The sequence below is a fragment of the Perissodus microlepis genome, chromosome 12 (genome assembly GCF_051167445.1).
Source record: "Perissodus microlepis isolate ML-2025 ecotype Zambia chromosome 12, ASM5116744v1, whole genome shotgun sequence".
In the NCBI taxonomy this organism is placed as follows: domain Eukaryota; kingdom Metazoa; phylum Chordata; class Actinopteri; order Cichliformes; family Cichlidae; genus Perissodus; species Perissodus microlepis.
The window spans coordinates 32780630-32797191 of record NC_140472.1 but is presented as its reverse complement, the minus strand read 5'-3'; the positions used below and the strand labels follow the sequence as shown (position 1 = coordinate 32797191).

Here is a 16562-nt window from a genome sequence, read left to right as displayed (position 1 = left end):
CTATTCCAGCTGCCCTCTACAAAACAGACACACTCACGCACTCTGTCTTTCTGCTTCTTGTGACATAAACAAACTTCAAATGACTGCAGCCATAACTAAAATTCTCATCTTGTGATGCAATAAAGAGAAAACAAAAAAGGAATAACTGATGTGAATCTGGATTTGGAGGAAACGGAGATGCTGATGCATCCTCCGATCACAGAGAGGTGATTATTAGCTTCTGTGCTGTTGAGGATTTCAGCCCCGACTGAACGGATTCCCCACTCGAGTGCTTGCAGCATGTTAATGAGCTGGATGTTAACACTGCTCCCCGATCTTCAAGCATCAGATCACCTCTGTGCCACAGAGCAACACCGGATAATTACTGCTAGCCATTCAGCCAGTCTGTCACACCATGCTAACACGCACAGCTAGCCCACTGCCCCTATGGGAAGCTTGTCAGCATACGAGGAATGTCAAGGTAACAGCACAAAGAGATGAATGCTCCCTTTCAGCTCCCGCTCTCAAAGCCAATGTTTTCAAGGGGCTTATTAAATGACTGAGGTTATGACACACCTCTCCAACTGAGTGTTTGCCAAAAGGCACCTGTCTCACAAAATGCTGAAGACAGTAACCTGCCTCACCTCCTCAAATTATTTTTGCAGCTTTGTTTTAGACACTAGTTTGAGGCGTAGCTCAAGCTTTACAGCCTTTGTTGTTTGATCCTAAAGTTTAAAATTCTGATAAAGCTTGAAGTTGAGTGTGTAGCCCTTTTTCTGCCACATTAAAGAAGGAAAGACTTCAGTCAGATCCATCGGCCAGGTTAACTTTAGTCAGGTAATGGTGTCTTTCTTTTGCTTCGTGTTGCTCATTAGAGTACAAATATTCACCTCCCACAGGTGAACTGCTTCCTTAATAACTTAGAAACTATGACTATATTAAACGACACAACACATCATTGTTGGTCATGTTACTTTTAAAAAAGTAATTAGTTACTAATTACTGATTACTTCTCCAAGAAAGTAATCCTGTTGCTTTACCGATTTCTTATTTTCAAAAGTAATTGCTTTATTACTTAGTTACTTTGTTTCTTTTTTAAAAACATGATACACAACCTGAATACGTAATAACATAATAGACCTTTTTCTATTTTTTCGGCGTAATCGGTCATGGATTTTTTCAATGTTTTTGTCACTTTTTACAGAATCAAACTCAAAGTAATGTCAGTACTTCCAAGCTTGAAACGCTGCATGGCCGTACTCTCTCCCGCACTCCATATTATCCGTTGCTGATCTACACACGTCTGTTGCTGCCGCGGACGTTCCACGCTCATGAGACACTCTCACAAACAAAATCACAACGGTTTAGTAACGCAGTAATGTAGCCTGCTTACAGGAAAGTAACAGTAATCTAATTACCTTTTTTGCAATAGTAATCCCTTACTTTACTCGTTACTTAAAAAAGTAATGAGATTATGCGTTATTGTCCGTCTCTGGTCCACATACAGAAAGTATCATAGAAGGATTTAAGGATCATGCTACATTTGACCTCTGACCTCTTGTTCATGGTTAATAAATTAAGAGTCAAAGTGACAAATTTAAAACTTTGTTACTTACTACCATTGTTTGGAATAGATAGGAATATAGGGAATTATATATTTTTATTTAAAGACAGCGTTGTCAAGAGAAAGAGAATGACCTGCCTAGTTAATAGGAAATATACTTTAATATATAATATTCATGTACTTTATTATTAAACATTTAAACAATGAAATGAATTGTACACATGTAGTATATCTGCATATCTGTATAAAGAAAAAAGAATTATGTACGTTAAGTACAGTAACGTGGGTTTTAGCAGGACAAAATAAAAGCCCTTGCTCTTGGAAATAAAATAAATAGAAATAAATAAATACAAAATGTCACACTATTGCCCTTGAATTATTTCTAAAAACCGGACATCTGTGCAGACCACAACTAGACAGATAAGCCGATCGGATTCAGACTTAAACTAACATCAGACAGTCTCTAGAACCATTAAACATCCAGTATACTCAGCTTCCCAGAAAGTTTTGACTTCACGTGTGAAAATAGGAATGATTTTTGCTGTGTTTTGTACCACGGTATCAGCTCAGATGTTAACCTGCATAGCATTCAGCCCATGTTTAAACAAAATGTGGCATTTTCTGCTATTTCCTGTCAGGACAAATGGAAAATGTAATTTGCTTAAATATGATGGAGCTAAAAAAAAGCTTGGTTTTCATCACTGACTGAGAATATTGGATCTGTCTCCCAGCCTGCCTGTCCTGATTATAATGATGTATAAACATTCAGCTGAGGAGTAGATGCCAAAAGCCAAGAAGACCACAGAATTGTGCTCATTTTGCTGTCAATAGATGACATGAAGAGAGCTGATGCTGAGATGTCTTTATTTCCTCGATGCGTTGGCATGTTGAATGAGTTATTGCCTTCCTGTGTAATGTTTACAAGTTTTCAATTTTTTTTAACTTTGTGAAATTCCCTCCCCTCTGTGGTGAGAAATAACTAAATTATTCAACAAGTTAATACCTTCGCAGCGAGGTCACCTGCGGCACGAGAAATCCATTTTCATGTTATTTAATGTACCTCTGTACAATGACAGTCTGTAATGAAGTGCCTGATTTAAAATGTAACATCACCTATCGGTGAAACGAGCTTAGATTATAGGACTCACATGCTTTCATTTCTAGTCTTTGAAACCTGTCTCTACCCATCTAGTATTAATTCCTTCTGGGATACAAGTTATGTATATTATGCACAAACACACATGCAGCTATTACCCATTTCTTGTTTTTACACTAAAGATGAATTATTGTTGAATAAAGACATTTTTCAAACACATGTAAAATGTGGCCAATTGTGTTTATCGTTCCCCCCCAGATGATGGAGGAAATGGAAAAGGAGGTGGGGGGGGGGGTGAAAAGAAGAGGGTAAAGGGAATGTAGAAGGGGCAAAAAGAGAGGGATAAGAGAGGGTAAAAAGATGGATAGAAAGAAGGAAAAAGAGAGAGGAGAGAAAACCCCAACAATCCCCTCTGAGCAAGCACCAGGCGACGGTGGATAGGAAAAACTCCTTTTAAAATGAAAGAAAGCTAAAGGAGAAACCTATGGCAGAAACGGGCTCAGGAGGGGGCAGTCAACTGCTGGGGGGTGAGGGTGAAAAAAGGATGAAGAAGGGAGGGGAGAGGAGTGGTGAAAATTAAGATGGAATAGAGGTGGAAGAAAACGAGGTTACATCAGGTGAGGAGCAGCAGTGTCCCTCCTCCAGAACCAGTGGAAGCGTTTTTTTTCTTCTTTTTCAGACAACGAGCAGCTTTTTCTCAAAGATGAGGGTTTTCAGCTCATCGACTGTTTCTGCGTTTTCTTTCTCAAGTTTGTTGCGTCGTTTCACCATGTCTTCTAATTCTTCTTGTTTTTCTTCAAGCTTGTCTTTCAGTTCTTTAACGTTTGCCTCCTCTATTCGCTTTGCCTTGTGCATATCTGTATTTCTCTGTTCTGCTTTCTTGTGCATGTCTTCTAAATGCTGGTTTCTCTTCTGGATTTCTTGAAGTTTACGCTGCAGGTCTTTGTGTGTTTTCTGTTGTTTTTGCGCCTGGATTTCAGTGTTTTTGTACTTCAAGTTGTTAGAAAGTTTCTCAAGTTCTGTGTTGTTTCTCAGCATTTCATTGATGCGATGCTGCATCTCTGAGCACTTTTTTCTTTTCTCCTTCCAGTACAGTTGTTTTGTACTTCGTTTCATTATACAATTCTTGGAGTGTTTGATTTTTCTTCTGGAGAATAAGTTTTTCTTCTTCCTGTTGTATTTTCTGTTGGTCTTTTTCTTGAAGCAACTCTTTATTTCTGTGCACTGTTTTATCAAGCTTTATTTGGAGCAATCTGTGTTTTTCCTCCATCTCTTCAAGCTTGGAGTCCATTTGTTTCTGTTTTATTTCCATTTGCTTCTTGTCTTGAAGCAACTGTTGATTTTTGTGCAGAGTTTTCTTATGCTTTACCTGCAGCGCTTTGTATTTTTCCTCTATGCCTTGGAGTTTGCTCTGCATGTCTCTCTGCTCTATGGGCTGTTGTTTCTTGTCTTGGTGGATTTCTTTAATTTTTTTCCAGAGCTTCATCAAGCTTTTCTTGGAGCTCCTGATTCTTTTTGTCTTGGAGAGCCCATTCTTTCCTCTCAATAATACCTTCTTTTTCTTGAAGCTGGTAGGATAATTTTTCTAATTCAGCGCCTGATTTGTATCAGCTACCAGTTAACTGGAAGCTGATACAAATCAGGATTTAAAACCATTTTTTTGTTTGTTTGTTTTTCTGTTTGACTCCTTGTTTTATTTAATATCGCAATTTATGTGATAATATTATGGGTTTGTTAAATTGTCCGATGTGAAAATGTTGGAAAATGAAATATCACAGCTGGAAATCAATGAAAATGGAAATTTAGAAGAAGTTCTGTCCTTTTCCTCATTAATGCACATCATAGATAACTATGTAATGTGTCTGTTGCACACTTTGTATGTCAGGAATAACCATAAATGTCTTACGAATGGCTGCATCAGGTCTTTGCATCCACAATAAGCGAGGATAACAGAACTGCTGGGAAGCAAAAAATACTCTGTTCTTGTTTTTAAAACAGTCACCTTTAGTTTCATGCTGAGTGATGCTGGATTGTTGCAGACAAACCTGATTATGTTTCCCACTGGGTTTTAATCTTCAGAGGCAACACAGAGTAAAGAGAAGCATTATTATTTCAGTTTGACTTCAGTCTTAGTTTAGTTTTATCCCCTTGTAAATTTGACAAGAGCCAAATTGAGGAAACAAACTCAGTGTGTGGTCAGAAAATGCCACGGTGGCTTACAAACACATGTCACAACAAAATATGAAGGATGAGACAACACATGGAAACATAACGGAAACAGACGCGGAAAAATTCATCTCTGAAGTTTCTCACTTTATTGAACTGCCATTGATTCACCAGAATGAACACAAAGAAAATCAAAGGTAGACAAAAATCAGTCAGGAGGGATCAGGAGAGAGATGAAATAACAAACATAATGGACGTTTTTGGGCTTAACGACTACTTTTCTCTCTTTTGTCTCTTTAGGCGCCAGGATCAGCACCTTCACACAGGCTGACCTGGCATCACGCAGCATCCAGTACGTCCACACCAGTGAAGAAGAGAAACATGCTGACCAGTTCTCCTTCACTGTGTCCGACGGGACAAATGAGGTGAATGGCAGAAGACTTTTACGATACCTGGTAGCTTAACACATTTTGAAATTCATTCATGAAGGAGCTCTTGATGCAGATATCTACTGACTACAACAGAAGCTCTGAAATGTTATTTGTTCTTCCTAAAGACAAATAACTTTGTTCCCGGTTTGGCCAAGAAATAATTCAGCAGTCCTTGTGTGTCCAAAGAGGGACCTTTAAGCTCAAGTGCAGGGAACAACCTTAAATGGTGTAGAAAACAAGCTGTTGGCAGGAATTAAGAAAGAAAACCAGAAAGAGAAATGTTTTCTGATCACTTAAAAGCTTAGCTTAATTAAAAAACCTTAACGATGTCATATAATTGAAAGACATGAAAGAAATCTAAAAATCTAACAAACTCTACAGCTTCTATAACAGCAAGAAAGTGGCTGCTTCCTGTCCCGGTTCACCTCATGCATAAATCTGCCTCGCTAATCCAAACTAATGAGGATCACAAGGACTCGAGTAAACATGTGAAAAAGGTCACTTGGCCTTCACGCCTGGCTGACTGCAATGTGTGGAAGCTTTGTGGCCACTGTGGTAGTTGATGAAGTTGTGTAGCCCTTTTGTACTTTTGCTAACTCTGAGAAGCCTGAGAACTGAGAACTACTGCATATTTATAATCAAGTGTTTTGCTTTAAGATTAGAGGGGGGGGTATTTTAATGATACCAAAGCAGAATATTGTTCTGTCCCTGCGAGGAGATGGGATTACTTGAGGGCATACCAATTCTGTGTTAATGCAGTTTGTGGTATTTGGGTTATGCCATCTGGGGTTAAACTTTTTCATCATAATGAGACTTTTCTATTTGCTGAATTGTTGAGAAAGTTTTCAGTGGAAAGTAGGACGTTGATGACAGGATGTATTTTTGGTTTCATCATCGTATAATTTGTTCTTTGTCATCAGGTTGCCCAGACTTTCTACATCACCATCAAGCCTGTGGACGACTCCCTGCCTCTTCTTCAGGTCCCTGGCATGAGGGTGCAGGAGGGTGTAAGAAAGACCATCACTGAGTTTGAGCTGAAAGCCACCGATGCGGACACAGAGGTAACACACTGGCTACATACGTTTTCTGCAAATCTTTCACAGCTTTAATTACAGTATATGCGTGACATCATGATAAGAATCAGGTGTCGCCTTCTGTAGAGGGAACGATGACAGAGACGCTTTGAGCACTTCAGAAGGTCTTAAAGGAAAACAAAACAAAAAACTTTTCAAATGTGTAACTGAGGTCAAAATAAAGCATTCGAGGACTGATTAGTGCAGCATGCACCTCATGCTTCTGCTTCAATTAAGGCTAAACAAAGGCAAATGTTGCTCTCCATCCTCTGCTGCATATATTGTAGAGTTAATAATATGTATAAAATTTGTATGAAGTAATTTCAATGAGCTCTTTTGCCTTTTTCCTTCTTTAAGCATCTGATTCGCTTTATGAGCTGCACAATATAAACAGATAATATCTTTGAAGCTTGGTATGATTCATGAACTAATTGGCATCATGTTTGGAATGATATCAAAGCAGTACAGTTACCAGTTTAGAAAATCTGAATATTTATTTTGAGATCATTACCTAAGCTGGCTAAACTAAGCAGCCGGTTTAAGGGATAATCCAACACTGTTAATCCCATAAATCTGTAATTCTCAGTAAAAACTTGAAGATTTATTTTCTACTGCTTCACTGTAGAATTTTAGAGAATAACACCCAAAAGTGATGTTAAGGTCCGCCACTAGATAGATATTTTGAAGCTGATTCCTGAATTTGAGTTCTCACTATTTTGCATGCTTGGCTGTTTGTTGGTTGTGCAGAACAAACACTGCTCCTTTATGTAGCTTCATCCTAGGGAGACATTGCAGGCGATATCACTGAGCCGTCCTTCCTTTCCCTGCATTTTCCCTCCTATAACACGACCTTCCTCCAGGCGGAGTCCGTCGTCTTCAGCGTCGTCCAGGCTCCTCGACATGGCACCATCGAGCGCACCATCAACGGCCAACACTACCGACAGACCAGCAGCTTCACCATGGACGACATCTACCAGAACCGCATCAGCTACAACCACGACGGCTCCAACTCGCTCAAAGACCGCTTCACCTTCACCGTGACCGACAGCACCAACCTGCTCTTCATGGTGGAGGACGACGGAAAAGAGGTGTGTGTGTGTGTGTGTGTGTGTGTGTGTGTGTGTGTGTGTGTGTGTGTGTATAAAAGGCACCTTCTGGACAGTTTTATTACACTGGGATGATTGAAATGGCAGAGTGAGGGCATGTCTGCGAGAGTGCGCGTGCTCTGACCTTTTGTGAATTTGTGGGTGTATTCATGTGCTTCTGTCTTTGTGAGGACAGAAGCTGGGGGCTTTTGCAAAGGGCGGACACCTCCGGAAACAGAGTGAAAATATTTTTGCAAAGGACATGTTTGGAAGAACAGGCTATTTCTGTAGCATGGAAGGAGCAGCTTTATGTTTGCAGCTCATTTCATCTGAATAATATTTAGTCCTACAGAGCGGAGACACACAACGTTTTGTGTTATTAAATGTGCGGTATTTAATTATCTGCTGCCCACAAAACTCACATAGATTCAGTGAAGGGCCACACAATGGACAGTTTACCTAAAACATGAAAAAGTGCTGTGCTGCAACACACAGGAAATCTTCTTTGGTCCGTGTGGATGTGCCACAATCTGTCACTACCTGTGCCACCCGAATGGATTGCAGGTACAGCGTAATGCTACCAGCAGTGACACTGGCAAAAAGCAGATCTAAAAACCTGTTACTGTCATTTGCACTGAAGCAGGTGAAATAGATAAACAGTGGTTTATGTTTCCTAAATGGAAACAGTAACAATTCTGAAGTAAAACCTCAAATTCGGAGCCAGCCTCTAGTGGACATCAGAGGAACTACATTTTAGCGCTTCTCTATTCTTTAGCTGAGGAGTTGCCACTTGGGCAAACAAAAGTGCAGCACACTATGTTGTCTCTAGAAATGTATTAACCCGTCGCCACTATAGAGGATTGTAAGATGGTCCATGAGGAGGGGCTCATTCCACGCATGTTTGCCTTGGATGCACTTTGACATCCTTGCGAGTGTTTTGTTTTCACAGCTAGACCAGAAACCATCACACAAAGGTCCCTACAACTACAGAAGGACGAATGTGTGTGCAGTGGTAATGTCAGCTTTATGGTTATGAGCAAGCCTCAGGGTGAATCGACTCCTCTGCTTGTCAGTTTTCCCCCCTCAGCTCCACCACCTGTCATTACTAATAGCCCACATGATTAAACTGAATGACAGCGTGTAGGTATTGACATCCCCGATCGCAAACACACACTTCCCAGCCTTGGGTTTATTATCTTTCCATCACCTGGGGACATTTGGCTCGACAGCCACGCGTGCTCTGTAGCTCAGTAGATGCTTCGTGGCATTATCTCTGCTGTCGTTTCGGTTTCATTCCCACTGGAGCTGCTGTGTTATTAAATAATGTATGAGTTGCTATAAACTGTGTGGACAAGCTCAGCCTTCAAATGGCACGTGTCAAAGTTGGCCTTATTAGCCTCTCTTGTGGTGATTAGTTGCTCCCTCATGCACCTCAGACAGCAGGCGGTAACTGTGAATACTGGAGTAACTTATCTGATTCAGCCTGCCATCGCTGTTGGAAGCGGCTGAATCAATAAAGTAAAACCCAGCAGAACCTTTAAATGGTTCCTAAGAACATTTTGAGCTTTCAAAACTTTGGTCCATGAGAATGACTTCAAGTGGAACCTACAGTGAAGTCTGTGCATGTCTCTAGCACAGCTTTTTGAAACCTGATATAAAGAAGAACAATTTACTCCAAAGTCTGAAGGCGTATTTTAATAGCTGGGTGTCTAAGTTTAGTGTTTTTGTGCTTTCTTTGAGCTTTAAACACTTATTTAATATGTTTAAGTTTGTGTTCCTGAGCTCCGGTTTCTGTTGCGTCCCCAGCATCTCCCTGTCTGTGCTCCGTCTCGTTCATGTGCTTCTGTCTTCTGTGCTTCACTGTCTGCGATCATGCTCGAGCTCGTCTCCAGAGTCAATTATCTTCTGTTTGTTTCCTGCTTCATTTTCAAGGTCAAGGATGCCTTTGAGTGGTCACTTTTTCTTAGAAAGGTTTTTAACTGAGTGAAGCGAAGTAAGTGCGTGGCAGCCATAATAAGAGCTGGTCGAATTGTCTAAATACTGAGAAAAGATGATTCAACTCACCTTCATTATCTCCTTTCGCAGGAGAAGATCCCATAATTGACAGTGATGCACCATTCGACCATTTTTTAAAGCAATCAATACACAAAACTGACAAAATGCGCTGATCATATAATTATGTTAATTATGTGTGTTTTTCCATTTCCATAATCTGTTGATATATTTAGAATTTTCAGCCTGTTAAACTCACAGCTGAACTCTGAACATCACACTGCTGTAATAAACTCTGCTTCATGTCGAGTTGTGTGAAGAATGTAGATTACTGTAAGCGCTCTAATTCCAGATTATGAGGGTATTATGGAAATTAATCAAAGTACATTTGAGGTTTGCTATAGTTCAGTTTGTATTGGTCATGTCTGTTGTATTGCCAGACATGAGTATTATCATTAATTAAGTTTTACTTTGGATCAGCTGGGATGAGCGATACATGCAGGGGATTTTGTTTTAGTTGAGTAGAAATCCTGAACAAGGAGGAGCTCAGAAGTTACACTGGATCAGTCGCCAGCAGGAAAACACAAGAAAGTTAGACACGCTGTACTTTTAACACTGTAGTTTTTACTACTTGTTAAAATTCACTTAAACCATGTCTGCTGTCTTTAAAAATCGTTTTTAATTTCTTTCATTTTTGGGGTTTTCCAGATAGTGACAGCCGCTCCCCAGAAGTTCAAGATAGATATCCTGCCAGTTGATGATGGAACGCCGTTAATTTTCACCAACCTGGGACTGCAGTGGTTGGAGTACATGGATAACAAGGTACGATAACAATGCAGGGACACATTTTTATTTTTCCATCTGATCATGAGTAAAATGAATGTGGGGTTTGATTAAAAGAGAACAGATCCATAAAAATCAAAAGCTTTATGTAATTCAAAGTTTGATGTCAAGGTCAAGCTCATCTTCTCGGGCACGTTCAACTGTCTAATGTAATCTCTTAGAGAGAAGAAATGATTGAACAAAAATGCCACAAACCTGCTATTACGTTACCAGTAAGACTGATGTTTACATCCTCAGCATCAGTTGCAGACTGGTCTGCTTTGTGGCTGGAGATGATGAAGTAAATGACCTCCCTCAGACAGTAAACACACACAGTTTCACTTGCATTCTATTACATACGCACACCAGAGGAGAGATAACCATGTGCATGACAGGCAAAGGCAAGGGTTGAGACTACATGTTCATATGATCCATAAAGTTTCAAAATTTAAGTTTAAGGATGTTAAAGATGTCTTTAATGTTTTGACACACTGAAGAGATCCAGTGCACGTGTCAGAGGTGAGAGTAGAGGAAGACATCGATTCCAGGGAGTAATGTGGGAGAAACCGCAGCCTCGAGGTTTGCAAGAACAAAAGGTCTTTAATTCATTAAACTTTTTACCCCCCAGCTGTAAAAAGCCGATACGGCACGCAGGCAGTTGGCATGGATGCCTAGATTTGTGAATACGATAACTTGAAGATGAACCAATTTTGGGTTTTCAAATTGATACCATAGATACCTCTACTAAGTACTATTCACGCAAAAGTTTGAATCTCAGTGACCTTGATCTCAAGGTCAAGGTCTGACGCCGAGTCTTGTGACTCGAGACTGCATCACAGTGTGTGGTGTGGAATTACGCTCTGTCAGAAATTTAGCTTGACTATCTGAGCGTGGCTGCTGCTGCTACTAACCAGCAAACCGAAATGCAGCATGTAGCGATGCACTGATTGAGGGGACACTGACCCCTCTGTAAAAAACTGGCACACACCCAAACAAATTTGGACAGCAGAAGCCGCTGATGTGTGCTGTAGCTTCTGACTGAAGTGAGGAGATGGACAGAAATAGCCAAAGATTTAGATTTCAGGTAGTGGGCATTTGCTATTGTACACACTACATGCATAAAACCTGGTGTCCTTCCCATATTTATTAAATCCAGGTCCCACAGTGGTGATAATAAATTCTGCAGAAATCCAAGTTAGTAGGCATTTAGGAAACAAATCTAATTAAACTATTTGTGATGTTTAATAGCCGTAAAGTGAGAACAGCGGACACTGAAGAGAACTTTTTCTAATTTATTACCTTTAATTGGACACCAGCAGAGGACTGAAACATCAGGATAATTCAGATGTGTTTAAATGAGCTGCGTGTTTGCTCAGCAGAACTCTCTCTGAGCAAATTATGTTTTAAAAAGTGCCAGCACACCCTGCTCTGCCTGAATATTCTCCAGCAGAGTAAATGTGTCTGTGTGAAGTGCGAAGGAGAAGCTCCATCACTGTTTGTTCTGAAATTAGCCCCTCCACCTCCACCTGCTGGCTTGCACACCTCATCGCAATGCAGCGCACAGGTTTGTTTGGTAGGCACTGTAAATATGTCACATCGTTCATTTATTCTCAGCCTGTGCTGTGTTTGCGCTGCAGGTAATTAAGTCTTGGGTGTTTTATCACTGAGCCAAATTATCATACTGTTACACTCCTGTATCTTCTCCTGAGTGCTGGAGGGGAAAGCAAAACCTGACCATTACCAATTGATCATATAGGCAGGAGACCTTTGGTCAAAGAAAATTATTCCATCTGAACTCATTAATATTTGGAGGTGCAGCTGTGTTCTGGGATATCCTACACTTCCATGTGCAAACATGGATCGCCTGAGGTTGAGAAAGGAGCAAGGTGTCCCATGATAGTGCAGTTTTTGTTATGGCCTGCAGTGGGAGGCAATTTCAAAACAATTTCTTACTGAGTTTCATTACAGGGGTGTCGAACTCCAGGCCTCGAGGGCCGGTGTCCTGCAGGTTTTAGATATCACCTTGGGTCAACACACCTGAATCAAATGATTAGTTCATTACCAGGTTTCTGGAGAACTTCAAGACATGTTGAGGAGGTAATTTATCCATTTAAATCAGCTGTGTTGGATCAAGGAAACATCTAAAACCTGTAGGACACCGGCCCTCGAGGCCTGGAGTTCGACACCTGTGATTTAATACAACATGATGTTTCGGTTGCTAATTGTGGTCCTCTTTAGTCATTTAGGTAAAGCGGGGCATGTATTACATCGTTGCCCTGCCTCTAACTTAGGAGTGTGCAATCAAAATGTGGAAAGTGTTCAGTGTTAAAAATATCTCACTTTTGATTCAAAGCTGAATTTCAAAGCAAACTGTGAAGCTGTGTGCAGGAAGGAGCACCAGCAGCTCTCGTGTTTAAGAAGGCTTTCTTGTTTCCACATTGATAAAACCATGATGGTTTTATTTCATCGTGCTTTTATTGAATCTGTTTTGTCCTTATAGTTGGTGTTGTGGTTTGGATAGTTATCTCAAAAGAGCAGAAACTCTGTCAGATTGTTAAGTGGTCTAACAGGTTGACTGATGAACCACAGCTGAAGTTCCCTGTCCACCAGACAGTTACAGCGGTCGGCTGGTTTCATTTTTCTTTACACAGTGAGATTCGTTTTTCTTCCTCCCGGACAAAGGCTTCTGGTCCCAAACTGTAAAACGACAAGGTTTAAAAAGACACGTTTTTGGATTACATGATGGCCAAAATTAGTATAAATTTTTGTTGTCAGTATTTTTTGCTCTGCTTTTTTGTTTTCTGTTGTTTCTTCAATTCAAGAGAACAAATCTACCTACGGTTAAAAATAAAATAACCTGAACCTGAAAATGTTCAAATCAAGGATTTCCAGAACTGTAGTTCCCAACCCAGCGTCCACGTAGAAGTTACTGGCAAATCTAAAAAGAAGGTTGGTTGCAAAGTAGTTTGCAGAAGAAACGGCTTTAAAAAAACACAGCTGATATGAACTTTGTTTGTTGGATACATTGAAACTTATTTGTAATAATCATAAATGAAACATCTTTAAAACATACGAGACCAAAAAACATTTTAAGCTATCGCATCACCTTCTGTGCTGAATTTATCCGTTTTAGAAACAAATGTTTCTCAACACTGGTGGATTTATTTTTTACATGTTCCAGATGTGCATGCTGGTGGTTTTAAACTTTGGAAAACTTGCAATGACAACGTAGAGATCAGTCTAAAGTCCTTCATCCAACTAAGAGTCAAATAACAACAGTTTGGATGCTAATCTGTACTTAAGTGGGGAGATCAGTGTGTACAATAGCATTTCCCAATAACTTATCCAAACTCACTGGAACAATTAGTGAGTTTATAACCCACATAAACCAGATGCTGTCTATTAACAGAATAGAAAAGTTAACTACTTTGCCCTTCAGAGGAGGGGCTCTTCAAAATTTTGTTGGCTGAATGTCAATGTCGAGATCAGATACAGAAGCAAACACGTTTTTTAGTTGGTGTTGTGATGTTGGATATGCTGATTTCTGTTTTTTGAGCCAGTAGTGAGGCGACGCCTCTTAACAGCTGTATTTTTGCTATGATAGCTACATCAGGGAAGCTGAAATTGAAAAGCTTCCTGCTCAGCTGAATCATAGTGTGACATTGTGAATGAAATCCCCAGAAATGAATTCTTGCACTGTGAGATGATTTCTGTGCGGTGAAAACTGAAAAACAGGAAATTTGAGTCAATCCTGTCTGATGTCTGTCAGGCCACCAATCTGATCACCAAGAAGGAGCTGCTGACCATGGACCCGGACACAGATGATGGACAGCTGGTTTATGAAATCACCACAGAGCCAAAGCACGGCTTCCTGGAGAGCAAGCTGAAACCTGGGAACCCTATTACCACATTCACACAAGGTACCGAAGCTCTCTCTGTTGCCTTTATCTTTACAGCAGTAACAGTTTAACTTATTAGACAACCCATCCCTCTTAACTTCTCCTCCTCAGACAGCTTCAATCCTTGTCCAAAAAAAGAGTCAGTTCATCAAGTTTATCCAGAGAGTCTGTATTTATAGTGGTGACACTTCTTCTTTGCAACTTTTGCAACTCTCTGTGGCATGCTGGAACCAATCGGGGCCAAATCCCGATTAGATAGATAGATAGATAAGTATTTATTGTCATTGTCAGAGAACAATGAAATTGCGTTTGGAGCTTCCGTACAACCCATAAATACAATAATAAAGAAAATAATAAATACCCCTTAAAACCCAAGTGTAAATATTTAACCCAGTGTGACTCCAGTGCAATAAGACAATCCTTAGCAACAACATGAGAACATGACAAGTAATGTTCATAAGAAATTCAGACAAAGACCTGAGAAACATGACAAAGTACAACAATGCAACCCATACAATATTATTATTGTACTGTGAGATATGATGTCAGATATGATAGTTATCTATTTAAGAAAGAGGGGTGGGGGACAGGAGGGGGAAAGAGAATAAAGATATGATGCACCAATGCAGACCAGTTCAGTGCTATTAAAAAGTTGGATATGGTTATTGTCCGTGAGAGGGGGGCAGAGAGTTCAGAAGCCTCACAGCCTGTGGATACAGGCTGTTGGCCAATCTGGATGTTCTGGCCTGTATAGACCTGTACCTTCTCCCTGAGGGCAGCAGGTGGAAAAGGTGGCGCGCAGGGTGATGTTGGTCCCGCAGGATACTATGCACCCTCCTCAGACAGCGAGTGGGGAAGATATTACTAATCTCTGGCAGACTTGTTCCACTAATTCTGCCAGCTTCTTTCACCACCCGCTGGAGTGCTTGCTGATCGGCCTTGGTGCAGCTGGGGAACCACACTAGAAATCCATACGTCAGAACACTGCTGATGGCACAGTTGTAGAAGTTCAACATCAGAGATCTGGGAATGTGTGCGCTCCGCAGTCTCCTCAGGTAGTAGAGGCGCTGTTGGGCCTTCCGTGCAACTGAGGTGATATGGTTGCCCCAGGACAGGTCCTCGGTCACAGTTACCCCCAAGAATTTAAAACTACTCACCCTCTCCACCGCCTCACTGCCAATGAAGAGAGGCAGATGGTTGTTATGACCCTTCCTCCGGAAATCTACAATGATCTCCTTGGTCTTTTTGGTGTTTAAGACCAAGTTATTGTCGTGGCACCATGACTCTAGTTGTTGCACCTCTGTCCTGTAGTTTGTCTCATCGTTGTTGGATATAAGTCCGAGCACTGTAGTGTCATCGGCAAACTTAACAATGAGATTGGACGCGCAGGAGGAAATACAGTCATGGGTGAAGAGAGTGTATAGCAGAGGGCTCAGGACACACCCCTGAGGGGCACCGGTGTTGACCACAAGGGTGGAAGAGGTGTTCTTACCCACTCTGACATTCTGTCTACGGTTAGTGAGGAAGTCCACAATCCAGTTGCACAGAGAGGAGTTAAGTCCCAGTTGGTGGAGTTTGGGACGGAGTTTGTATGGCCGGATGGTATTAAAAGCCGAGCTGTAGTCTACAAAGAGGAGCCGTGCATAGGTGTTCCTGTGTTCCAAGTGCTTCAGTAATGTGTGCAGCACTGTGGCGATCGCATCCTCGGTTGACCGGTTCTCCCTGTATGCAAACTGGTGCGAGTCCAGGGATGGTGGAAAAGCAGCTCTGATGTGTTTAAAGCAGCTTCTGATTGGTCCAGAAGCTGATATCCACACGATTGTGCTTATCCACTAAAGTGTCCTCAAAGGTCATCTCATTTTGAGCATTGTGGAGCACCAATTCAAGGCAAATGTGATAGCTAAGCCCGTCAGAGATCAGCAAATTAAAAGTTTTTTGAGTCATAGCTAAAACTTTTGGCTTTGACTGCATGAAACTGCATTTTTATCAGCATAGGTACAGAATTAAAAAAATTGCAAGAAGCAGAAGAATTTTTCTTTTACCAGTAAATCTTTTTTTTTTACTCCCAGAAATATCAATATAAATTATTTATGGGATTCTCAACATTCCCCACCACACTCAAGAGTAGGACAGTGGACAAAAACAAACTAACAGAAAAGTGAACTGTGTCCACATTCGTCCCCTGGTGTCAGATTTTTTACTGTTTTCCTTTGAATAAAGATGTTTGTTTGACCATGAGCACAGTTTACCTTGGAAGCAGTGGTCTGATTGCTGATCTACCAATAATTTTAATTTAACTGAATTTTATATCAAAGAAAATTTCCATCAGCTCAACACAGGTTGAGCAAAAGAGTGGGTGCAGTTTTGCTTTTCCCCTCCTCCTGTGAGCTTTGATGTTTTTTTGCTTTTCCTGCTTCAAATATTCATAAAAAATTAGGATAATTTTCCTTTTTTG

General features: G+C 40.7%; 1 protein-coding gene across 4 annotated transcripts in view; it reads left to right on the top strand.

Annotated features, from left to right (window-relative positions):
* The window catches only part of fras1 (Fraser extracellular matrix complex subunit 1), a 316636-nt gene that overhangs the window by 277727 nt on the left and 22347 nt on the right, over window positions 1–16562 (top strand). For all 4 annotated transcript variants that reach the window (XM_084946695.1, XM_084946697.1, XM_084946696.1 and 1 more), the window contains 5 exons: window positions 5106–5230; window positions 6157–6297; window positions 7170–7397; window positions 10095–10208; window positions 13978–14128. In XM_084946695.1, the coding sequence (XP_084802821.1) occupies window positions 5106–5230; window positions 6157–6297; window positions 7170–7397; window positions 10095–10208; window positions 13978–14128 (759 nt within the window). The remainder of the gene's footprint in view (window positions 1–5105; window positions 5231–6156; window positions 6298–7169; window positions 7398–10094; window positions 10209–13977; window positions 14129–16562) is intronic.